The 27851-nt window shown below is 47.2% G+C and overlaps 2 protein-coding genes across 2 annotated transcripts in view; one reads left to right on the top strand and one right to left on the bottom strand.

Annotated features, from left to right (window-relative positions):
- Positions 1–1806: 1806 nt before the first annotated feature.
- LOC124121783 (heparanase-like) lies at positions 1807–9711 on the bottom strand. Its single transcript, XM_048394708.1, has 10 exons — positions 9487–9711; positions 8930–9057; positions 7900–8073; positions 6986–7160; positions 6128–6178; positions 4728–4928; positions 4152–4272; positions 3352–3464; positions 2546–2689; positions 1807–1969 (listed from the first exon to the last, which is right to left on the bottom strand). Exons 1-10 carry the CDS (start codon positions 9669–9671, stop codon positions 1807–1809), a joined length of 1455 nt encoding a protein of 484 aa, XP_048250665.1. The 5' UTR covers positions 9672–9711.
- A 579-nt stretch (positions 9712–10290) lies between these two features.
- LOC124121787 (serine/threonine-protein phosphatase 6 regulatory ankyrin repeat subunit A-like) overlaps positions 10291–27851 on the top strand; it is a 28975-nt gene continuing 11414 nt past the window's right edge. Inside the window, exon 1 of the mRNA XM_048394601.1 lies at positions 10291–10404. The gene's annotated coding sequence lies outside the window, so the exon portion shown is untranslated. The remainder of the gene's footprint in view (positions 10405–27851) is intronic.

Raw genomic sequence — 27851 nt, 5'->3', positions numbered from 1 at the left:
TGATGTAGGATTGATGCATTCGTACTTTTTATAAATAAATGAATTGCATTTTTTTTCTTAACCGTGTGCGAAATACGCATAATGTCGGAAAGCGCAAGTTAAATACTGACTTCATCCCAAAATAAATCACAAACCCTCTCTTATAATTTGTATAATATTCTATATTTTAATTATGTAAATCACGTTCCTGTCACTTTTAAAGTAGAATACGTTAGTCACTCAACCAATTCCATTATTATTTTCCCAAAGATCAAAGATTAAAGCAGTTATCAAGATTTATTTTCCATATCTTTAAAAATACTTAATCTTTACATTGAAACTGCCATCATGATGTATTATTATTATTATTATTATTATTTTTACTATTATTATTGATGTACATATGGTTTGCACCCAACCATGCGCGTGCCAAATTATACAGCGTCAAGCTTTTAGAGCGCCAACTAAGTTTTCCAAAGTAGAAATTAAGCCAAATGAATATATATCAAGTTTCCTTTTGCTAGAACATATGCATGCTGTTGTGTTTTTTCAAGGTAATCTTCGTTCTCGCATTGATAACAATATTTAAAGAACAAGTATTATAAAATATAATACGGGAATATATTACACACGTTATTTACGCATCCGGTTGCTCATAATACAATTTTCCCCACGGACTACCGTTTTACAAAACGCGATTTTCCGCGTTTCCGCCGAGATTTCACATTATAACAATGTATATCTACAATGAAACCGACAGCTCAGAACAAACCAAATTCAACACTTTTTAGTAGTGATAAAATAGTTTTCATCTTCTGTGCAATCCACTCTGTTGGCATATGTGCACCAGAGCATGTTACAAAACACACCGCGGCCTCCCCGTAAAACAAATCCAAGCTCAAACACTTTCAATACAGAAGTTACCGCCAAAGCAATCGACCCCGACAGCTAATCCCCTCTGTGCATTTGACCATAAAGTCTACTCACATACCAGACGACTCAACCGCCAACCCGTCAATATCATTGCAAGGACAGTATGTACTCCCGCTAACAGTGTGGAGTACTAATTAAACATTCCAGTAATGTTACCCGCCACTAAATCAGTTTTTTGTAACTTGCTGATACTATTTTGCACATACAAAACATTTATAGAGCAATACATAGCAATTATCCTCCTTTACCAACATATACAAAGAAACACAGTGCTCAACTTAAAACACTTCAATTTGCACACACTGTATATCATAATTATACACAAATACATAATAATTATCTCCCTTTACCAATATATACAAACAAAACAAATTTGGATACACCATATATACAAATTTGTATATTTTGTATATGTCATATATACAAACTTGTATATTTTGTATATATCATCTTTCCAATCTTGTATATCCTTTGGAAATATCATCTTTCCAAAGGATATACAAGCTTGTATATATGGATTTTTTTTGCAGTGTTCGTTATAAGCGTGTTCGCTATAAACGTAGTTTACTGCATATGTCTCTACTATATTTGGTATATGACGTGTTGTGAGAAGTCGATCATCCACAATAATATCATATATATTTTATGAACACTTTCCATAGTGATGGTAGTGGAAAGTCATCCTGCTTTTTGACCATCCTTGAGGCTCTCTCCTTCTCCCTTGATCTCCGTAGACCACCTCTTAACAATTTGCAAAGGAATAAGCAACATCCTTGGTCGGAACATTTCAACACAATGAACAATCTGCCGGAAGTCATTCGTCAATGACATATAAATATCGGATGGAAACAAGACAATGTATTGTGACGTTAAGCAACCCTTCACATTGATTGTCTAGTTGCCAGGTTTACAAACACGGGCGTCAGCGTAAAGTACAAAGAATCCGTATGTGAGCGAGGGGAGGGTGATGGTGTTTGCGCTGACACCACCAGGAACCAGAAAGGGTATCTCGTTTTCAACCAGATGGATAGGCTGGTGGCCGTTGAGGATCACAGTTCTGCAAGAGACAAAAGATATGTCTCAGTAGCCTTTCAGTACATGTTCTCGGGGATAGAGAGATTTTGTGTCATTACATGATGTGGGTTCTCTTTAGTAATGCCATTCCACGTGTAACACAAGGTCTGTATATTTCTAAGAAATTACTTAATGGGCTATGTTTAGGTGTGCTGGTTGGTTTGTTGTTTAACGCCTCACTCAGCAATATTCCAGCTATATGACGGCGGTCTGTAAATAATCGAGTCTGGACAAGACAATCCAGTGATAAATAGGGAGGTACGTTAAGGATCTTTTTCACCCACTGGGAATGGCAAACCCTAGATGTACGAAAATACTAAAATATTAGTATGAATTTATCGGAGCCTTTTCCCCTTCCAGTTGTATGTGTGTACGTCTAGCATGACCAAAGAACAAACCAATAGTTAAAATAAGCGAAAACTGCCGAAACTAGGAACAAAGCTGTTTTTTACTATGTGTTTGTCTTTATCTTCATCCCCTCAGAAAATTAGCTGCTCTTGTGCATTAAACGAACACGGATGCCAACAGATAAAACAAATTATTTGTTAGGATGTCATACCTCGACTGAACACAACCTCCTTCCGGTGACAACAGGAAGTAGTCCATATATCCCCCTTTGTATTCTGGGAAAGTCAAGTTCACTGCAACAATGTCCAGGTTCATTGCAAACACAGTCAGACTCCCACGTGGATAGTAATATGGACTGAAATGTAACACAACATTTTATTATTGTTCTATTATTGCTTGTCTTTCTCCCACGTGGATAGTAATATGGACTGAAAGGTAAAACACCATTTTATTATTGTTCTATTATTGCTTGTCTTTCTCCCACGTGGATAGTAATATGGACTGAAAGGTAAAACACCATTTTATTATTGTTCTATTATTGCTTGTCTTTCTCCCACGTGGATAGTAATATGGACTGAAAGGTAAAACACCATTTTATTATTGTTCATTTATTGCTTGTCTTTCTCCCACGTGGATAGTAATATGGACTGAAAGGTAAAACACCATTTTATTATTGTTCTATTATTGCTTGTCTTTCTCCAACGTGGATAGTAATATGAACTGAAAGGTAAAACACCATTTTCTTATTGTTCTATTATTGCTTGTCTTTCTCCCACGAGACTAATGTTCTACTGATTTTCAATCGTTGACACTCAAACAAACCTGAGATGAACACGTGGAGTGTGCCCTGTCACTGCTTCTAACATCCAATAGTACAATCATTGGTAATGTAACCAGATGATATTCATTAATTTAAATACTAGCAATGTTTTGGATTTCAAACAAGAACCTTCCCAAATGATGTTCGTTATTCCTGTGCAGAACACTTGTGATAACAAAAAGATTCATCATAATTACTTTATGGACCTCATGCAGTGGCAGTACGCTCTTACGGTGGGCGGGCCCACGACTCGAGGCTTGAACACGGCGTTGCCCACAAGCTTCTTGAAGAGAAAGGTTAACCAGTAGTCCTACCAAAAAGGAAATTAGGTGTTATACAATGATCATTTTTTGCTTGTTGATAAATCGAGTTTGCACCTGACAATCCAGAGATCAGCATCAAGAGCATCGAACCACGAAACTGAGATGCGATAAGATGCTGTCAAGTGAGTGTGTTGTGATTTACACAGCTTTGAACTGTATTTTATGTCAGGTGAATGCATGTCTTAGTGAAACACACGAGTGAGTACGTGAGTAAGATTTTTACGCAGCTTTAAGCAACATTCCAGAAATTTTACGCGTTGGACACCGAAATGGGATGGACACAAACGTCCCCACGTAGGGAGTCGAACCAGAGCCTTCGGCGTGACGAGAGAACGCTTTAACCATTAGGCTATCCCACCAATCCCGACTAGCATGAGCACGGGTATCTGGGATGCTCGCACAACTCTGGCACAGCGAACTGCACTGCTTTTAGACAACTACACCGTCGGTGCCTATATTTGAGAACACATATAATGCATTATCTATGAAACATCTAGAGACTAACCATTAACCATTTCATATGTGTGTGTGTGTGTGTGTGTGTGTGTTTGTGTGTGTGTGTGTGTGTGTGTGTGTGTGTGTGTGTGTGTGTGTGTGTGTGTGTGTAAATAACCCAAAGATCCTACCTCTAGAAAAAGCCCGTCGTAATTGAAGCACATGTAATGTATACACACCGGTAGGGGTTCGTATGTGAATGACTCCAACAGGCGATTGGCTGATCCAAGTCCATACAAGTCCTGCCTGAACACATTCTGAATGCCTGATTGGGCGGCCATGCCGAGCTTGTCCATCCATCTACAGGTGAACATTAATACATAGATCTCAATCACCTTCATGATATGCGCTGGAGACTCATGGAGTGGAATCGTCTTCAGCAAGAAGGTACAGATATTCTGTACGTGAAGCATGGCTAGATATCACAGCAAATGAAAAAGCACATCCTTCTATACATTTAGATAATGATGGACAGGGTCAAACAGTACCAAACTGTTGTTGGTTGATTGGTTGGTTGGTGCTTGGTTTGTTGGTTGGTTGGTTGGGTTGTTGTTAAACGCCTCACTCAGCAATATTGCAGCTTTATGACGGCGGTCTGGCCAATCCAGTGATCAACCAAGTCAGCGAGTCTGACCACCCGATCCCGTTAGTCGCCTTTTACGGCAAGCATGGGTTGCTGAAGACCTATTCTACCCCGGATCTTCACGGGTCACCCAACTGTGAAGCTGTTCGTGACTATTGTCTGAAATACCCACAAAAATCCCCCCAGAAAGGTGTCCGTCATGTTCAGCACTCCGCCATTGTAAAAGGAACCTGTTTCGCCCAGGAGAAGAGGTTTGTTGGACGCCAACGCTCCTGTAGCCTTGTGTGCAGACGCAAATGAAGCATTCAGTGTATCCATGAAGGTTGGGTCTGTAAACATCTCTTTGGTTGTATTGTCCCCATTTCCAAAATACCTTGAGATAATAAAATGTCAGTGTGCTTGTATCACTGAAAGTATAAAACTCAAACAAGCAGAAGGAAGAAAGGTGTGTACTTTACTTACTGTGAATAAATCACTCGTTTGTACTACCGTAAGGGGGAGTATATATTACATTCATCGAGTTTAAACTACAATCATGATTTAGTAGTGGGTGAGTGAGTGAGTTGGGCTAAACGCCGCTTTTAACAGTATTCCAGTTGTATCACGGCGTGTCAGCTTAATTTTGGAGGAAAGCCCGAAGTGATGCAGGTCTCAGACTTTTACAACTTCGGTGAAACCCACGAGCACGGGTATGGTGCAGATAAACCTAGAAAGATAATGGGGGCGAACCGGGATTCGAACCCACGCTCATAGGTTTCTGGCGTGCCCAAGGGACGCAACTCTGCACAGCGAATCGCGGTGCCTTAGACGACTGGGCCACCCGTGCCCCCATGATTTAGTAAGTTGTTACACAATGACCATGACATTTAATAACAGACGACACCCTTGTTTTCTTTCAGTACAATACACCTCATTGTTTAAAAATATATTCGCATAAAGTAGGTATTTTCATACGAAGGAGTCGTTTATACAGACACATTCAAGTGAGATGTGTCACTTCCACGAGTATGTTTCCTTTTAAAGAGTCGTTTATACAGACAAATACAAGGAACATGTGTCACGTACACGAGTATGTTTCCTTTTAAGGAGTCGTTTATACAGACAAATACAAGGAACATGTGTCACGTACAAGTGTATGTTTCCTTTTAAGGAGTCGTTTATACAGACAAAAACAAGGAACATGTGTCACGTACACGAGTACGTTTCCTTTTAAGGAGTCGTTTATTCAGACAAATACAAGGAACATGTGTCATGTACACGAGTATGTTTCCTATTAAGGAGTCGTTTATACAGACAAATACAAGGAACATGTGTCACGTACACGATAATGTTTACTTTTAAGGAGTCAATTGTACATATACAAGAAACATGTGCTGTAGACTTGTGTATGCATTCATTAGTGGCGAATAACCTGAGTGTTTTGTCCTTCAATGTCGTAATGTATTTCATATTTTCTTTTCTCAATCCCAACACGCATCTCGTAGGCAGTTACGGCTGACTGCAAAAGGGGTTTGGATACATCAAACAAACATTTGATGAGCTGATGACAACATCGACTTTATTCATACTCACTGGTGGAACGTTACCCCATCCAGCGCACTGGCTCCGCCTGCAGCTAAAAACCTTATATGCGAAATTAAAAAAAACAACAGATGTGAGATATTTACAGAAATACCAAGCAGCATATGTATAAGGAGCATTCATTTCCATATTTCAAGGGCCGGTCGGGTAGCCTAGTGGTTAAAGCGTTCGCTCGTCGAGCCGAAAACCCGGGTTCGATTCCCGACATGGGTACAATGTGTGAAGCCCATTTCTGGTGTCCCCCGCCGTGATATGGCTGGAATATTGCTAAAAGCGGCGTAAAACAACACTCACTAACTCACTCCATTTTTCAATGAGAAAGTTGACAACAGATACAATTGTCATTGTTATTTGTAAGATCCATATTCCTTCAAGGAACCAATACTGCTATTATAAATAGATATGGATAATGATTGTTAATTATAGAAATACTAAAAAAATATACACTCAACATAGTTAGATTTTAGTTTTCCTATTCCTTCAAAAATGATTATAATCTTTTTCACCAAACAGGATAAAAAACATTTTCAATACACAAAACGGTCATGTGGTGTTGCATATTTCGAATAAGATGTGGTCGGGTGAAATATTACTCTTCCAGCAGGCCAGTTTTTTTCCGATCCCCTTAATGCCTATCACCAGGCAGGGTAACAACAAGTACTATCTTCTTACCGTCAATTTCGTGTGCCGCGACCAGTGGACCGAAACAGCCATCCCCCCGCTCTCCTTCGAATAGACGTTATCATTGCATGGGGCAGTAGTGTATGCTTGCTGTTTAAATGCACCATGTTAAATTGAGGTCCATCCACACAAAGATATTTTACACTGAATCTTTGAAAACAAACTCACTCTTCCACATATGAGATGGTAGCGTTTGATAAAATGCCCGCAACATCTGGCCCTAGAATTCGAGTGTTGTTGAAGTGTGGCCGATCTCTGAGCACCTTCTCTAGTGTTCCAAAATCCTTTCCAAGTTGCTGGGCCGACACTGACTGGTTAAAGTTTTTGGGGAACATCCGAGGCTCTAGGAAAGTGACTAGTCTAAGATACCACAGATCAAATATCAAACTCATTTGAATAAAAACTTACACATTACCCATATAAAACTCGCAGAAAAGCCACGAAACATGAATATCACTGATAATCAAATTTCGAATAGACTGCAAGAAATATATAGAAATATGAAAAATATTTAGAGAGCAGGATTTTGAGATCCTATTTCATAGTCCTGAATGAACTAGTGAGTGGGGTTGGTTTCATGTCCCCGTCAGCACTATTCCTGTCATATCACGGAAGGTGACACCATGAACGGGTTTCAAACCACGTTAATTACAATCAATCCCCTAACCATTTTTTTGGCATGCAGAGGGTCCACACATGTACGTTGTTTACATGACATTCTCCGGTAAGATTTACAGTATGGTTTGTGCTTCTCTTCGTCCTGAACCTTACCGGGGGGCACGGGTGGCCCAGTCGTCTGAGGCGCCACGATTCGCTGTGCAGAGTTGCGTCCCTTGGGCACGCCAGAAACCTATGATTGTGGGTTCGAATGAAGGTTCGCCCTGATTATGTTTCTGGGTTTGTCAGCACCATACCCGTGCTCTTGGGTTTCACTGAACTGGTAAAGGTCTGAGACCTGCATCACTTCAGGGTTTCCTCCCATATTAAGCTGACACGCCGTGATATAACTGGAATAATGTTTAAAACGGCGTTATACCCAACTCACTCACTCGTGAACCCTACCACTCTTATGCCCCACCTACCGTTGCCAAGTTCTAGGCCATATAATTGATATCCTTTCTTGGATGTGTAATTTAGGAATAGCTCAGCGTTGGTAGGGTCCCACTGCCCATCTCGTCTTTCAAGGACATTCAGGCCAAATATCAGATCCCATCCAACAAGGGATGTGAAAGCGTTGATTTCATCCCAAACAGAAGCTGGAAAAACATATACATACGTTCATAAGAGAGCAACTGGCTCGCTGACTTGGTTGATGCATGTCATCGGATCTCAAAAGCGTAGATCGTTTCCTCGTGATGTCAGTCACTGGATCGTCTGGTCCAGACTCCATCATATCACACATTGTTTTCTCAATAAACCTTGAAGAGAGATGTAACTATATGAATGGCCATCACGTTTGGATCAAAGAATGAAGTTTTTCATTAAGATTGTCATGTGGATCCGCGGTGAACAAAAATAAAAAAACAACATTTGGACATAAATGACATTTGGTCTTTTCTGAGATTAGAAACAAAATAAGCGAACCATTTGCAATTTTGAGAATCATCATGATATTTAATCCATTTATCTCCAATACTTTCTATGAATTTAAAGAAATTAATTTCTTGCTTTTTTTTCTGGATGATAGTACATTTGCTGGACCCAGCAATAACTTTGTACGGATTTTTATGGAGCTTGGAATTCAGTACAAAAATAGGAAATAATCTTCCTTGATGCGTTAGAGGTGTTCTTCCAGTTTGGTTGCGGGTTGATGGGTTCAGGTAAGAATAATATAAGTCCCCAACAACCACTACTTGTAAGAGGTGACAAATGGATCAGGTTTCGGCCTAACTGACTTGGTTGATTGCATGTCATCGTATCGCATTTGCAAAGGTCGATGTTCATGATCTTACTCACTGGATTGCCTGGTCCACACTCGATTATTTACAGACTGACGTCATATAACTAGAATACTGTTGAGTGCAAACAAATAAACAAACAACTGAAATATTTTGTCCAGTTTCGAATATTTTAACCTGATCTCAAAGATAAATAAGAAGGAGAAATATATACCTGAAAGATCCCCCTGGTTGTTTTCTGTGACGCTATTCGGGTCAAAGGAAATGCCATCTTCGGCAGTCCCGCCGATTCTAAGGATGTTCGGTTGGAAGCCCCCAGCCAGATTAAGCAATTTGGGTGATCTAATTGAAAATAGCATGGATTAAGAAACGACTCGATTAGAGGTGAAAATGATATGTGAGAAAGCCATTCGAACTTTAGTTGAAATGTCATTAACATACCTTGAATTGCACAAACAATTGGCACAGAATCAGCTTAAGTGAGTGGGTGAGTGAGTGAATGAGTGAGTGAGTGAGTGAGTAAGTGAATGAGTGTAACGCCACTGTTATCGCTGATACGAGTACTACAGCTTCTCAGGTTAATATTTCGAGAAACTCCAGTTTGATGCAGAGAGTAAGCACCCACCCATGATAGAATGAGCTCAGGTGTTTTTGTGACCGTCATTGTGCCATGTCAATGATAACAAAAACATTGAACACACAATTCTGCAAGGCGAAAGTGGACCACTAAGGACGCATATTCAGCTAACTTGAGAAAAAAAGAAAACTCACGACAAGTTGAGACCACTCTTTTCCAAACCAGTTTGAATAATGCCGGAGTCGAGGGTGACGCCAACAAAGTTGTCCTGAACTCTGTTGAGGACAACGTTGGTGTCGATGTAGATATTGACATTTAATCCCCGAGAATCAGGGAATAAAGCCACGGTCAAAAATAGCAGATGGCCCAGCAAAGCCATGTACAAAGTCGTCCACAACCAGTTCTTCACTGTCTCAAACAGATAACAATCATGGCTGAATACTTATCTGAGCATTTCATTTGAGACTATCATCTTATCTACAGCCTTGGTTTCCATATGCACAGTGGAACATTCCATAATACATTTTGATAGTGCAGGTTCAACTGGCCAGCTAAATAATTAGACAAAACACATTACAAGGTTTACAGACCGTCGTCATATAGCTGGAATAATGCTGAATACGGCTTTAAACAACAAACAAACAAACAAACAAACAGAGTTTAATCTTGAGGAAATAATCATTTTGCAGCAACAGATGATTGAATATGATGGCGTGTGGAAAACCCCCCCCACACACACACACACACATCCCCCCAACCCCCCAACCCCACCCGACCCCCATCCACCCCAACTGCACCGCTTTGGTCGACCACGTGTGTATGTCAGAATTATACGAAGAAAGTGTCCCCGACGATCCTTACAGATTGTCTTCCCAGTCAAGGCAAGTAACTCTTCAGGGCATAACACCAAGCGGTAGTTATGAGTTACCGAGCTATGGTTATATAACACGAAATCCTCATTGCATTGTAACGCATTACAAAACTCACATGACAACATAGACATATCTTCCCTGCGAGGAGCCCCGTTCTCTTACAGTCACAGATAAGTTGGATTTGCCCACACTCCTACAGTTGGTCTGTTCCGAGGCAATGTATCAGTGACTTCGTTGACTGTAAGTTAATCTAAAGTAGCTAGCAATTCTAATTAATTTGAGAGAACGGCATAAATAAATGTATTTGGTTACAATGCTGAATGTTGTTTATTTCACGTAAATGAAGCCCTGACGATACCGAAACTAGGTTTAAGTTGAATACATTGCTTATGAGACGCGCAGGTTCAAATGTGTATTAGTTATCACTTTTCAAATCGGGATATTATGTATATAATTCTACAGAACAACCTATAGCTATGTCCTGTCCGGAGTACAAACCCGGAAGGATTAATACACAACTTAAAACATGGCGGACATTTATCTAGGTCAGGTGGTAGACGAGAGCCGAGTATCGATGGGAACCAACGGACAAGGCATGACTCGAGATTACGGCGGAGAATACTTCCTTCATTACTATGCGTGATTATTGTGGTGATTAATTACCCCTCGTGCATTCTGAGATTTGGATAAAGATACTTCCTATAGATTTATGTCTGAAAAATAGATATAGATATATACACCCTATACATGCAGATACAGATATACATGCATGTCATAACAGTTTGACCCAAGCTATAGACTTGGAACACGTTCATCTTATATTTCAGTGTCAATATGTTGACACGGTGCGTCATAAACATACCTCTTACCCACTTACATGTACACCCTGACACTGCCTCCCCTAAACCCTGGTAAATCTCTCTCCAACACCCTGAAAACATCCGTCACTACACCCTGGACGCACTCTCCTCAACACCCACCCTGAAAACAGCCCCCACTACAACGTGGGCGTTCTTTCCAAAACGCTCTGAATACTGCCTCCACTAAACTATGGTAAATCTCTCCCCTACACCCTGAACACTGCCTCCACTACACCCTGGTCACTCTCTCACCTACACCCTGAACACTGCCTCAACTACACCCTGGTCACCCTCTCATCTCCACTCTGAACACTGCCTCCACTACAACCTGGCCTCTGTCTTCTACACCCTGAACACTGCCTCAACTAAAACCCTGGTAACTCTCTCACCTACACTCTGAACACTGCCTCCACTACACCCTGGTCACTCTCTCACATACACCCTGAACACTGCCTCGTCTACACCCTGGTCACTCTCTCATCTCCACTCTGAACACTGCCTGTACTAAACCCTGGACTCTCTCTTCCCTACACCCTGAACACTGCCTCCACTACACCCTGGTAAATCACTCCCCTGTACACTGAATACTGTCTCCAATACACCCAGGACTCTCTCTTCCCTACACCCTGAACACTGCCTTCACTACAACCTGGCCTCTGTCATCTAAACCCCAAACACTGCCTCACCTAAAACCCTGGTCAATCGTTCACCTACACCCTAAACATTGCCTCCACTACACCCTGGTCACTCGCTCACCTACACACTGAACACTGCCTCCACTATACCCTGGTCACTCTCTCACATACACACTGAACACTGCCTCCACTACACCCTGGTCACTCTCTAACATACACCCTGAACACTGCCTCAACTACAGCCTGGTCGGTCTCTCATCTCCACTCTGAACACTGCCTCCACTATACCCTGGTAAATCTCTCCCCTGCACACTGGATACTATCTCCAATACACCCAGGACTCTCTCTTCCCTACACCCTGAACACTGACTCAAATAAAAGCCTGGTCACTCGCTCACCTACACCCTAAACCTTGCCTCAACTACACCCTGGTCACACTCTCACCAACACCCCCAACACTAACTCAACTACACCCTGGTCACTCTCTCACCTACACCCTAAACACTGCCTCCACTACACCCTGGTCACTCTCTCACCTACACCCTGAACACTGCCTCCACTACACCCTGGTCACTCTCTCACCTACACCCTGGACACTGCCTCCACTACACCCTGGTCACTCTCTTACATACACCCTGAACACTGCCTCAACTACACCCTGGTCGGTCTCTCATCTCCACACTGAACACTGCCTCCACTACACCCCGGTCACTCTCTCACCCACACTCTGAACACTGCCTCCACTACTACCTGGTCACTTTCTCATCGCCACTCTGAACACTGCATCCACTACACCCCGGTCACTCTCTCACCCACACTCTGAACACTGCCTCCACTACTACCTGGTCACTCTCTCACCTACACCCTGAACATTGCATCCACTTCACCCCGGTCACTCTCTCACCTACACCCTCAACACTGCCTCAACTACACCCCGGTCACTCTCTCACCTACACTCTGAACATTCCATCCACTACTACCTGGTCACTTTCTCACCTACACTCTGAACATTGCATCCACTATACCCCGGTCACTCTCTGATCTCCACACTGAACACTGCCTCCACTACACCCCGGTCACTCTCTCACCCACACTCTGAACACTGCCTCCACTACTACCTGGTCACTCTCTCATCTCCGCTCTGAACACTGCCTCCACTACTACCTGGTCACTCTCTCACCTACACTCTGAACATTGCATCCACTACACCCCGGTCACACTCTCACCTACACCCTCAACACTGCCTCAACTACACCCTGGTCACTCTCTCATCTCCACTCTGAACACTGCCTCCACTACTACCTGGTCACTCTCTCACCTACACTCTTAACATTGCATCCACTATACCTGGTCACTCTCTCATCTCCACACTGAACACTGCCTCCACTACACCCTGGTCACTCTCTCACCCACACTCTGAACACTGCCTCCACTACTACCTGGTCACTCTCTCACCTACACTCTGAACACCGCCTCCACTTCTACCTGGTCACTCTCTCACATACACTCTGAACATTGCATCCACTACACCCTGCTCACTCTCTCACCTACACCCTGAACACTGCCTCCACTACACCCTGGTCACTCTCTCACCTACACTCTGAACACTGCCTCCATTACTACCTGGTCACTCTCTCACCTACACTCTGAACATTGCATCCACTACACCCTGGTCACTCTCTCATCTCCACTCTGAACACTGCCTCCACTACACCCTGGTCACTCTCTCACCTACACCCTGAACATTGCATCCACTACACCCTGGTCACTGTCTCACCTACACCCTGAACACTGCCTCCACTACTACCTGGTCACTCTCTCACATACACTCTGAACATTGCATCCACTACACCCCGGTCACTCCCTCATCTCCACTCTGAACACTGCCTCCACTACACCCTGGTCACTCTCTCACCTACACTCTGAACATTGCCTCCACTACTACCTGGTCACTCTCTCACCTACACTCTGAACATTGCCTCCACTACACCCCGGTAACTCTCTCACCCACACTCTGAACATTGCATCCACTACACCCCGGTCACTCTCTCACCTACACTCTGAACATTGCATCCACTACTACCTGGTCACTCTCTCACCTACACTCTGAACATTGCATCCACTATACCCTGGTCACTCTCTCACCCGCACTCTGAACACTGCCTCCACTACACCCCGGTCACTCTCTCACCCACACTCTGAACATTGCATCCACTACACCCCGGTCACTCTCTCACCTACACCCTCAACACTGCCTCAACTACACCCTGGTCACTCTCTCATCTCCACTCTGAACACTCCCTCCACTACTACCTGGTCACTCTCTCACCTACACTCTTAACACTGCATCCACTATACCCCGGTCACTCTCTCATCTCCACACTGAACACTGCCTCCACTACACCCCGGTCACTCTCTCATCCACACTCTGAACACTGCCTCCACTACTACCTGGTCACTCTCTCATCGCCACTCTGAACACTGCATCCACTACATCCCGGTCACTCTCTCACCCACACCCTGAACACTGCCTGCTCTAAAACCCTGGTCACTCTCTCACCTACACCCTGAACACTGTCTCCACTACACACTGGTCAGTCTCTCACCCACACCCTGAACACTGCCTGCTCTAAAACCCTGGTCACTCTCTCACCCACCCCCTGAACACTGCATCCACTACACCCCGGTCACTCTCTCACCCACACCCTGAACACTGCCTCCTCTAAAACCCTGGTCACTCTCTCACCCACACCCTGAACACTGCCTCCACTACACACTGGTCAATCTCTCATCTCCACTCTGAGCACTGCATCAACTATACCCTGGACTCTCTCTTCCCTACACCCTGAACACAGCCTTCACTATCCCCCTGGACTCTCTCATCTACACCCAGAACACTGCCTCAACTACACACTGGTCACTCTCTCACCTTCACCCTGAAAACTTTCTCCAATACTACCTGGTCACTCTATCACCTACACTCTGAACACTGCCTCCACTACACCCCGGTCACTCTCTCGCCTACACTCTGAACACTGCCTCCACTACACCCCGGTCACTCTCTCATCTCCACTCGGTACACTGCTTCCACTACTACCTGGTCACTCTCTCACCTACACTCTAAACATTGCATCCACTACATCCCGGTCACTCTCTCATCTCCACTCTGAACACTGCCTCCACTACTACCTTGTCACTCTCTCACCTACACTCTGAACATTGCATCCACTACACCCCGGTCACTCTCTCACCTACACCCTCAACACTGCCTCAACTACACCCTGGTCACTCTCTCATCTCCACTCTGAGCACTGCCTCCTCTAAAACCCAGGTCACTCTCTCATCTCCACTCTGAACACTGCCTCCACTACTACCTGGTCACTCTCTCACCTACACTCTGAACATTGCATCCACCACACCCTGGTCACTCTCTCATCTCCACTCTGAGCACTGTCTCCTCTAAAACCCAGGTCACTCTCTCATCTCCACTCTGAACACTGCCTCCACTACTACCTGGTCACTCTCTCACCTACACTCTGAACATTGCATCCACTACACCCTGGTCACTCTCTCATCTACACCATGAACACTGCCTCCTCTAAAACCCTGGTCACTCTCTCATCTCCACTCTGAGCACTGCATCCACTATACCCTGGACTCTCTCGTCCCTACACCCTGAACACAGCCTTCACTATCCCCCTGGACTCTCTCATCTACACCCAGAACACTGCCTCAACTACACCCTGGTCACTCTCTCACCTACTCCCTGAAAACTGCCTCCTCTGAAACCCTGGTCACTCTCTCACCTACACCCCCAACACTGCCTCAACTACACCCTGATCAATCTCTCAATTACACCCTGAACACTGCCTCAACTACACCCTGGTCAATCATTCACCTACACCCCGAACACTGCCTTCACTACACACTGAATACTGTCTCCATTACACCCAGGACTCTCTCTTCCCTACACCCTGAACACTGCCTCAACTACACCCTGGTCAATCATTCACCTACACCCCGAACACTGCCTTCACTACACACTGAATACTGTCTCCATTACACCCAGGACTCTCTCTTCCCTACACCCTGAACACTGCCTCTACTACACCCAGGTAAATCCGTCCCCAACACCCTGAATACTTCCTCCGAATATGATGGCGTGTGGATCCCCCCTCCCCCCCCCCCCCCTCTCTCCTCCCCCCCCCCCCCCCCCCCCCCCCACCACCCCCACCACTCCGCCGCACACACACACACACACACACACTCCACCGCACCCCAACCCCCATCCACCCAAGCTGCACCGCTTTGGTCGACCACATGTATATAGGATAATTATATGAAGAAAGTTGCCCCGACGATCCTAACAGTCTGTCTTCGCAGTCAAGGCAAGTAACTCTTCAGAGCATAACACCAAGCGGTAGTTATGAGTTACCGAGCTATGGTCATATAAATCAACACGAAATCCACAATGCATTGTAACGCATTACAAAACTCACATGCACAGCATAGACATATCTTCCCTGCGATCTTCCCGTTCTCTTATAGTCATAGATCAGTTGGGTTTGTCCACACTCCTCCAGTTGGTCTGTTCCGAGGCAATGTATCAGTGACTTCATTGACTGTAAGTAAATCTAAAGTAGCTAGCAATTCTAATTGATTTGAGAGAACGGCGTATGTATAGATGTACTAGTCTATAATATGCTATACGATGCTGAATGTTGTTTATGTCACGAAATTGAAGCCCTGACGATACCGAAACTAGGTTTAAGTTGATTATATTGCTTATGAGACGCGCAGGTTCAAATGTGTATTAATAATCTCATTTCAAATCGGGATATTAATGTATATAATCCTATGGAACAACCTGTAGCTATGTCTTGTCCGGAGTACAAACCCGGAAGAATGAATACACAACTTAAAACATGGCGGACATTTATCTAGGTCAGGTGGTAGACGAGAGCCGAGAATCGATGTGAACGGACGGAGAAGGCATGACTCGAGATTACGGCGGAGAATACTTCCTTCATTACTATGCATATCGTGGTGATTACCCCTCGTGCATTCTTGAGATTTTGATAAAGATACCTCCTATAGATGTATGCCTGAAAAATAGATATGGTCATATACACCCTATACATGCAGATGCAGATATACATGTATGTCATAACACTATTACCCAAGCCGTAGACCCATCTCGTTCATTTTATATTTCAGTGTCAATATGTTGACATGGGGGTCATAAACATACCTCTTACCCTCTTACACCCCGACACTGCCTTCACAACACCCTGGTAAATCTCTCCCCAACACCCTGAACACGTCCGTCACTACATCCTGGACGCTCTCTCCCATACACCCACCCTGAACACTGCCTCCACTACACCCTGGACACTCCCCTGCACACTGAATACTGCCTCCACCATATCCTGAACTCTCTCATCTACACCCTGAAAACAGCGGCCAATACACCCTGGACGATCTCTCCCATACACTCTGAATACTGCCTCCGATACACCGGAGTAAGGTTCTCCCCAACAACCTGAAAACAACCGTCACAACATCGTGAACGCACACTCCTCTACACCCTGAATACTGCCTCCACTATACCCTGGTTAATCTCTCCCTTACACCCTGAATACTGCCGCCACTTTTCCATGGACTCTCTCTACCCTGCACACTGAGTACTGCCTCCACGACACCCTGGACTCTCTCTTCCCTGCACCCTGAACACTGCCTCCACAACACCCTGGACGTTCCCGTCTACACCCTGAACACTGCCTCCTCTACACCCTGATCACTCTTTCATCTACCCCTTGAACACTGCCTCCACTACACCCTGGTCACCCTCTCATCTACCCCTTGAACACTGCCTCCACTACACCCTGATCACTCTTTCATCTACCCCTTGAACACTGCCTCCACTACACCCTGATCACTCTCTCAGCTATACCCTGAACACTGACTCCACTTCACCCCGAACAATGCCTCTACTACACCCTGAACACTGCCTCCACTACACCCTGGTCAATCTCTCACCCATACCCTGAACACTGCCTCCACTACAACCTGGTCACTCTCTCACCTACACCCTGAACACTGCCTCCACCACACCCTGAACACTGCCTCCACTACACCCTGAAGACTGCCTCCACTACACCCTGGTCACTCTTTCATCTACCCCTTGAACACTGCCTCCACTACACCCTGGTCACCCTCTCATCTACACCCTGAACAATGCCTCCACTACACCCTGGTCACTCTCTCACCTACATTCCGAACACTGCCTCCACTACACCCTGGTCACTCTCTCACCTACATTCCGAACACTGCCTCCACTACACCCTGGTCACTCTCTCACCTACATTCCGAACACTGCCTCCACTACATCCTGGTCACTCTCTCACCTACACCCTGAACACTGCCTCCACTACACCCTGGTCACTCTCTCACCTACACCCTGAACACTGCCTCCACTACACACTGGTCACTCTCTCACCTACACCCTGAACACTGCCTCCACTACACCCTGGTCACCCTCTCACCTATACCCTGAACACTGCCTCCACTACAACCTGGTCACTCTCTCACCTACACCCTGAACACTGCCTCCACTACACCCTGAACACTGCCTCCACTACACCCTGAACACTGCCTCCACCACACCCTGGTCACTCTTTCATCTACCCCTTGAACACTGCCTCCACTACACACTGGTCACCCTCTCATCTACACCCTGAACACTGCCTCCACTACACCCTGGTCACTCTCTCACCTACATTCCGAACACTGCCTCCACTACACCCTGGTCACTCTCTCTTATATTCCGAACATTGCCTCCACTACACCCTGGTCACTCTCTTACCTACATTCCGAACACTGCCTCCACTACAACCTGGTCACTCTCTCACCTACACCCTGAACACTGCCTCCACTACACCCTGGTCACTCTCTCACCTACACCTTGAACACTGCCTCCACTACACCCTGGTCACTCTTTCATCTACCCCTTCAACATTGCCTCCTCTACACCCTGGTCACCCTCTTATCTAAACCCTGAACACTGCCTCCACTACACCCTGGTCACTCTCTCACCTACATTCCGAACACTGCCTCCACTATACCCTGGTCACTCTCTCACCTACATTCCGAACACTGCCTCCACTACACCCTGGTCACTCTCTCACCTACATTCCGAACACTGCCTCCACTACAACCTTGTCACTCTCTCACCTACACCCTGAACAATGCCTCCACTACACCCTGGTCACTCTATCACCTACCCCCTGAACACTGCCTCCACTACACCCTGGTCACTCTCTCATCTACGCCCTGAACACTGCCTCCACTACACCCTGAACACTGCCTCCACTACACCCTGAACACTGCCTCCACTACACCATGAACACTGCCTCCACTACAAGCTGGTCACTCTCTGACCTACACCCTGAACACTGCCTCCACTACACCCTGGTCACTCTCTGACCTACACCCTGAACACTGCCTCCACTACCCCCTGAACACTGCCTCCACTACCCCCTGAACACTGCCTCCACTACACCCTGAACACTGCCTCCACTACACCCTGAACACTGCCTCCACTACACCCTGAACACTGCCTCCACTACACCCTGGTCACTCTCTCACCTACATTCCGAACACTGCCTCCACTACACCCTGATCACTCTCTCACCTACATTCCGAACACTGCCTCCACTACAACCTGGTCATTCTCTCACCTACACCCTTAACACTGCCTCTACTACACCCTGGTCAGTCTCTCACCTACACCCTGAACACTGCCTCCACTACACCCTGGTCACTCTCTCACCTACACCCTGAACACTGCCTCCACTACCCCCTGAACACTGCCTCCACTACACCCTGAACACTGCCTCCACTACACCCTGAACACTGCCTCCACTACACCCTGGTCACTCTCTCACCTACACCCTGAACACTGCCTCCACTACACCCTGGTCACTCTCTCACCTACACCCTCAACACTGCCTCCACTACACCCTGGTCACTCTCTCACCTATACCCTGAACACTGCCTCCACTACAACCTGGTCACTCTCTCACCTACACCATGAACACTGCCTCCACTACACCGTGGTCACTCTCTCACCTACATTCCGAACTCTGCCTCCACTACACCGTGGTCACTCTTTCACCTACACCCTGAACACTGCCTCCACTACACCCTGAACACTGCCTCCACTACACCCTGAACACTGCCTCCACTACACCCTGGTCACTCTCTCACCTACATTCAGAACACTGCTTCCACTACACCCTGATCACTCTGTCACCTACATTCCGAACACTGCCTCCACTACAACCTGGTCATTCTCTCACGTACACCCTGAACACTGCCTCCACTACACCCTGGTCACTCTCTCACCTACACACTGAACACTGCCTCCACTACACCCTGGTCACTCTCTGACCTACACCCTGAACACTGCCTCCACTACACCCTGAACACTGCCTCCACTACACCCTGAACACTGCCTCCACTACACCCTGAACACTGCCTCCACTACACCCTGAACACTGCCTCGACTACAAGCTGGTCACTCTCTCACCTATACCCTGAACACTGACTGCACTTCACCCTGAACAATGCCTCTACTACACCCTGAACACTGCCTCCACTACACCCTGGTCACTCTCTCACCTATACCCTGAACACTGCTTCCACTACAACCTGGTCACTCGCTCACCTACAGCCTGAACACTGCCTCCACTACACCCTGAACACTTCCTCCACTACACCCCGAACACTGCCTCCACTACACCCTGGTCACTCTTTCATCTACCCCTGGAACACTGCCTCCACTACACCCTGGTCACCCTCTTATCTACACCCCGAACACTGCCTCCACTACACCCTGGTCACTCTCTCACCTACATTCCGAACACTGCCTCCACTACACCCGGTCACTCTCTCACCTACACCCTGAACACTGCCTCCACTACACCATGAACACTGCCTCCACTACACTCTGAACACTGCCTCCACTACACCCTGAACACTGCCTCCACTACAAGCTGGTGACTCTCTCAGCTATACCCTGAACACTGACTCCACTTCACCCCGAACAATGCCTCTACTACACCATGAACACTGCCTCCACTACACCCTGGTCAATCTCTCAACCATACCCTGAACACTGCCTCCACTACAACCTGGTCACTCTCTCACCTACACCCTGAACACTGCCTCCACCACACCCTGAACACTGCCTCCACTACACCCTGAAGACTGCCTCCACTACACCCTGGTCACTCTCTCACCTACATTCCGAACACTGCCTCCACTACACCCTGGTCACTCTCTCACCTACATTCCGAACACTGCCTCCACTACACCCTGGTCACTCTCTCACCTACATTCCGAACACTGCCTCCACTACAACCTGGTGACTCTCTCACCTACCCCCTGAACACTGCCTCCACTACACCCTGGTCACTCTCTCATCTACACCCTGAACACTGCCTCCACTACACCCTGAACACTGCCTCCACTACACCCTGAACACTGCCTCCACTACACCATGAACACTGCCTCCACTACAAGCTGGTCACTCTCTCACCTATACCCTGAACACTGACTCCACTTCACCCTGAACAATGCCTCTACTACACCCTGAACACTGCCTCCACTACACCCTGAAGACTGCCTCCACTACACCCTGGTCACTCTCTCACCTACATTCCGAACACTGCCTCCACTACACCCTGGTCACTCTCTCACCTACATTCCGAACACTGCCTCCACTACACCCTGGTCACTCTCTCACCTACATTCCGAACACTGCCTCCACTACAACCTGGTGACTCTCTCACCTACACCCTGAACACTGCCTCCACTACACCCTGGTCACTCTCTCACCTACACCCTGAACACTGGCTCCTCTACACCCTGGTCACTCTCTCACCTACACCCTGAACACTGCCTCCACTACACCCTGGTCACTCTCTCACCTATACCCTGAACACTGCCTCCACTACAACCTGGTCACTCTCTCACCTACACCCTGAACACTGCCTCCACTACACCCTGAACACTGCCTCCACTACACCCTGAACACTGCCTCCACCACACCCTGGTCACTCTTTCATCTACCCCTTGAACGCTGCCTCCACTACACACTGGTCACCCTCTCATCTACACCCTGAACACTGCCTCCACTACACCCTGGTCACTCTCTCACCTACATTCCGAACACTGCCTCCACTACACCCTGGTCACTCTCTCTTATATTCCGAACACTGCCTCCACTACACCCTGGTCACTCTCTTACCTACATTCCGAACACTGCCTCCACTACAACCTGGTCACTCTCTCACCTACACCCTGAACACTGCCTCCACTACACCCTGGTCACTCTCTCACCTACACCCTGAACACTGCCTCCACTACACCCTGGTCACTCTTTCATCTACCCCTTGAACACTGCCTCCACTACACCCTGGTCACCCTCTTATCTAAACCCTGAACACTGCCTCCACTACACCCTGGTCCTCTCTCACCCACACTCTGAACACTGCCTCCACTACTACCTGGTCACTTTCTCATCGCCACTCTGAACACTGCATCCACTACACCCCGGTCACTCTCTCACCCACACTCTGAACACTGCCTCCACTACTACCTGGTCACTCTCTCACCTACACCCTGAACATTGCATCCACTTCACCCCGGTCACTCTCTCACCTACACCCTCAACACTGCCTCAACTACACCCCGGTCACTCTCTCACCTACACTCTGAACATTCCATCCACTACTACCTGGTCACTTTCTCACCTACACTCTGAACATTGCATCCACTATACCCCGGTCACTCTCTGATCTCCACACTGAACACTGCCTCCACTACACCCCGGTCACTCTCTCACCCACACTCTGAACACTGCCTCCACTACTACCTGGTCACTCTCTCATCTCCGCTCTGAACACTGCCTCCACTACTACCTGGTCACTCTCTCACCTACACTCTGAACATTGCATCCACTACACCCCGGTCACACTCTCACCTACACCCTCAACACTGCCTGAACTACACCCTGGTCACTCTCTCATCTCCACTCTGAACACTGCCTCCACTACTACCTGGTCACTCTCTCACCTACACTCTTAACATTGCATCCACTATACCTGGTCACTCTCTCATCTCCACACTGAACACTGCCTCCACTACACCCTGGTCACTCTCTCACCCACACTCTGAACACTGCCTCCACTACTACCTGGTCACTCTCTCACCTACACTCTGAACACCGCCTCCACTTCTACCTGGTCACTCTCTCACATACACTCTGAACATTGCATCCACTACACCCTGCTCACTCTCTCACCTACACCCTGAACACTGCCTCCACTACACCCTGGTCACTCTCTCACCTACACTCTGAACACTGCCTCCATTACTACCTGGTCACTCTCTCACCTACACTCTGAACATTGCATCCACTACACCCTGGTCACTCTCTCATCTCCACTCTGAACACTGCCTCCACTACACCCTGGTCACTCTCTCACCTACACCCTGAACATTGCATCCACTACACCCTGGTCACTGTCTCACCTACACCCTGAACACTGCCTCCACTACTACCTGGTCACTCTCTCACATACACTCTGAACACTGCATCCACTACACCCCGGTCACTCCCTCATCTCCACTCTGAACACTGCCTCCACTACACCCTGGTCACTCTCTCACCTACACTCTGAACATTGCCTCCACTACTACCTGGTCACTCTCTCACCTACACTCTGAACATTGCCTCCACTACACCCCGGTAACTCTCTCACCCACACTCTGAACATTGCATCCACTACACCCCGGTCACTCTCTCACCTACACTCTGAACATTGCATCCACTACTACCTGGTCACTCTCTCACCTACACTCTGAACATTGCATCCACTATACCCTGGTCACTCTCTCATCTCCACACTGAACACTGCCTCCACTACACCCTGGTCACTCTCTCACCCGCACTCTGAACACTGCCTCCACTACACCCCGGTCACTCTCTCACCCACACTCTGAACATTGCATCCACTACACCCCGGTCACTCTCTCACCTACACCCTCAACACTGCCTCAACTACACCCTGGTCACTCTCTCATCTCCACTCTGAACACTCCCTCCACTACTACCTGGTCACTCTCTCACCTACACTCTTAACACTGCATCCACTATACCCCGGTCACTCTCTCATCTCCACACTGAACACTGCCTCCACTACACCCTGGTCACTCTCTCATCCACACTCTGAACACTGCCTCCACTACTACCTGGTCACTCTCTCATCGCCACTCTGAACACTGCATCCACTACATCCCGGTCACTCTCTCACCCACACCCTGAACACTGCCTGCTCTAAAACCCTGGTCACTCTCTCACCTACACCCTGAACACTGTCTCCACTACACACTGGTCAGTCTCTCACCCACACCCTGAACACTGCCTGCTCTAAAACCCTGGTCACTCTCTCACCCACCCCCTGAACACTGCATCCACTACACCCCGGTCACTCTCTCACCCACACCCTGAACACTGCCTCCTCTAAAACCCTGGTCACTCTCTCACCCACACCCTGAACACTGCCTCCACTACACACTGGTCAATCTCTCATCTCCACTCTGAGCACTGCATCAACTATACCCTGGACTCTCTCTTCCCTACACCCTGAACACAGCCTTCACTATCCCCCTGGACTCTCTCATCTACACCCAGAACACTGCCTCAACTACACACTGGTCACTCTCTCACCTTCACCCTGAAAACTTTCTCCAATACTACCTGGTCACTCTATCACCTACACTCTGAACACTGCCTCCACTACACCCCGGTCACTCTCTCGCCTACACTCTGAACACTGCCTCCACTACACCCCGGTCACTCTCTCATCTCCACTCGGTACACTGCTTCCACTACTACCTGGTCACTCTCTCACCTACACTCTAAACATTGCATCCACTACATCCCGGTCACTCTCTCATCTCCACTCTGAACACTGCCTCCACTACTACCTTGTCACTCTCTCACCTACACTCTGAACATTGCATCCACTACACCCCGGTCACTCTCTCACCTACACCCTCAACACTGCCTCAACTACACCCTGGTCACTCTCTCATCTCCACTCTGAGCACTGCCTCCTCTAAAACCCAGGTCACTCTCTCATCTCCACTCTGAACACTGCCTCCACTACTACCTGGTCACTCTCTCACCTACACTCTGAACATTGCATCCACCACACCCTGGTCACTCTCTCATCTCCACTCTGAGCACTGTCTCCTCTAAAACCCAGGTCACTCTCTCATCTCCACTCTGAACACTGCCTCCACTACTACCTGGTCACTCTCTCACCTACACTCTGAACATTGCATCCACTACACCCTGGTCACTCTCTCATCTACACCATGAACACTGCCTCCTCTAAAACCCTGGTCACTCTCTCATCTCCACTCTGAGCACTGCATCCACTATACCCTGGACTCTCTCGTCCCTACACCCTGAACACAGCCTTCACTATCCCCCTGGACTCTCTCATCTACACCCAGAACACTGCCTCAACTACACCCTGGTCACTCTCTCACCTACTCCCTGAAAACTGCCTCCTCTGAAACCCTGGTCACTCTCTCACCTACACCCCCAACACTGCCTCAACTACACCCTGATCAATCTCTCAATTACACCCTGAACACTGCCTCAACTACACCCTGGTCAATCATTCACCTACACCCCGAACACTGCCTTCACTACACACTGAATACTGTCTCCATTACACCCAGGACTCTCTCTTCCCTACACCCTGAACACTGCCTCAACTACACCCTGGTCAATCATTCACCTACACCCCGAACACTGCCTTCACTACACACTGAATACTGTCTCCATTACACCCAGGACTCTCTCTTCCCTACACCCTGAACACTGCCTCTACTACACCCAGGTAAATCCGTCCCCAACACCCTGAATACTTCCTCCGAATATGATGGCGTGTGGATCCCCCCTCCCCCCCCCCCCCCCTCTCTCCTCCCCCCCCCCCCCCCCCCACCACCCCCACCACTCCGCCGCACACACACACACACACACACACTCCACCGCACCCCAACCCCCATCCACCCAAGCTGCACCGCTTTGGTCGACCACATGTATATAGGATAATTATATGAAGAAAGTTGCCCCGACGATCCTAACAGTCTGTCTTCGCAGTCAAGGCAAGTAACTCTTCAGAGCATAACACCAAGCGGTAGTTATGAGTTACCGAGCTATGGTCATATAAATCAACACGAAATCCACAATGCATTGTAACGCATTACAAAACTCACATGCACAGCATAGACATATCTTCCCTGCGATCTTCCCGTTCTCTTATAGTCATAGATCAGTTGGGTTTGTCCACACTCCTCCAGTTGGTCTGTTCCGAGGCAATGTATCAGTGACTTCATTGACTGTAAGTAAATCTAAAGTAGCTAGCAATTCTAATTGATTTGAGAGAACGGCGTATGTATAGATGTACTAGTCTATAATATGCTATACGATGCTGAATGTTGTTTATGTCACGAAATTGAAGCCCTGACGATACCGAAACTAGGTTTAAGTTGATTATATTGCTTATGAGACGCGCAGGTTCAAATGTGTATTAATAATCTCATTTCAAATCGGGATATTAATGTATATAATCCTATGGAACAACCTGTAGCTATGTCTTGTCCGGAGTACAAACCCGGAAGAATGAATACACAACTTAAAACATGGCGGACATTTATCTAGGTCAGGTGGTAGACGAGAGCCGAGAATCGATGTGAACGGACGGAGAAGGCATGACTCGAGATTACGGCGGAGAATACTTCCTTCATTACTATGCATATCGTGGTGATTACCCCTCGTGCATTCTTGAGATTTTGATAAAGATACCTCCTATAGATGTATGCCTGAAAAATAGATATGGTCATATACACCCTATACATGCAGATGCAGATATACATGTATGTCATAACACTATTACCCAAGCCGTAGACCCATCTCGTTCATTTTATATTTCAGTGTCAATATGTTGACATGGGGGTCATAAACATACCTCTTACCCTCTTACACCCCGACACTGCCTTCACAACACCCTGGTAAATCTCTCCCCAACACCCTGAACACGTCCGTCACTACATCCTGGACGCTCTCTCCCATACACCCACCCTGAACACTGCCTCCACTACACCCTGGACACTCCCCTGCACACTGAATACTGCCTCCACCATATCCTGAACTCTCTCATCTACACCCTGAAAACAGCGGCCAATACACCCTGGACGATCTCTCCCATACACTCTGAATACTGCCTCCGATACACCGGAGTAAGGTTCTCCCCAACAACCTGAAAACAACCGTCACAACATCGTGAACGCACACTCCTCTACACCCTGAATACTGCCTCCACTATACCCTGGTTAATCTCTCCCTTACACCCTGAATACTGCCGCCACTTTTCCATGGACTCTCTCTACCCTGCACACTGAGTACTGCCTCCACGACACCCTGGACTCTCTCTTCCCTGCACCCTGAGAACTGCCTCCACTATACCCTGGACTCTCTCTTCCCTGCACCCTGAACACTGCCTCGACTACACCCTGGACGCACCCGTCTACACCCTGAACACAACCTTCACTACACCCTTCACTCCCCAACATCCTGAATACTGCCTCCGAAAATGACTCGGAGGACTACCCTCCCCCCCCCCCCCCCCTCCCGCATCCACCCCCCACCCCAAATCCCCCATCCCCACCTGTGTATATGATAATTATTCGAAGAAATTTAATCCTTAGAGACTGTCTTCGCAGTCAAGGCAAGTAACTCTTCAGATCATTACTCCAAGCGGTAGTTATATGTTACCGAGCTGTTGTTATATGAATCAACACGAAATCCACATTGCATTGTAGCGCATTATAAAACTCACATACACAGCATAGACATATCTTCCCTGCGAGGAGCCCTGTTCCCTTATAGTCACAGATAAGATGGGTTTGCACACACCCCTACAGTTGGCCTGTTCCGAGGCAATGTATCAGTGACTTCATTGACAGTATGTAAATCTAAAGTAGCTAGCAATTCTAATTAATTTGAGAACGCGGTATATGTATAGATGTGCTTGTGTATAATATGCTA

Source organism: Haliotis rufescens, unplaced genomic scaffold (assembly GCF_023055435.1).
Source record: "Haliotis rufescens isolate VD_foot unplaced genomic scaffold, xgHalRufe1.0.p SCAF_13, whole genome shotgun sequence".
NCBI classification, from domain to species: Eukaryota; Metazoa; Mollusca; class Gastropoda; order Lepetellida; family Haliotidae; genus Haliotis; species Haliotis rufescens.
The sequence above is the reverse complement of the archived record's forward strand: the minus strand, read 5'-3'. Positions and strand labels throughout refer to the sequence as shown.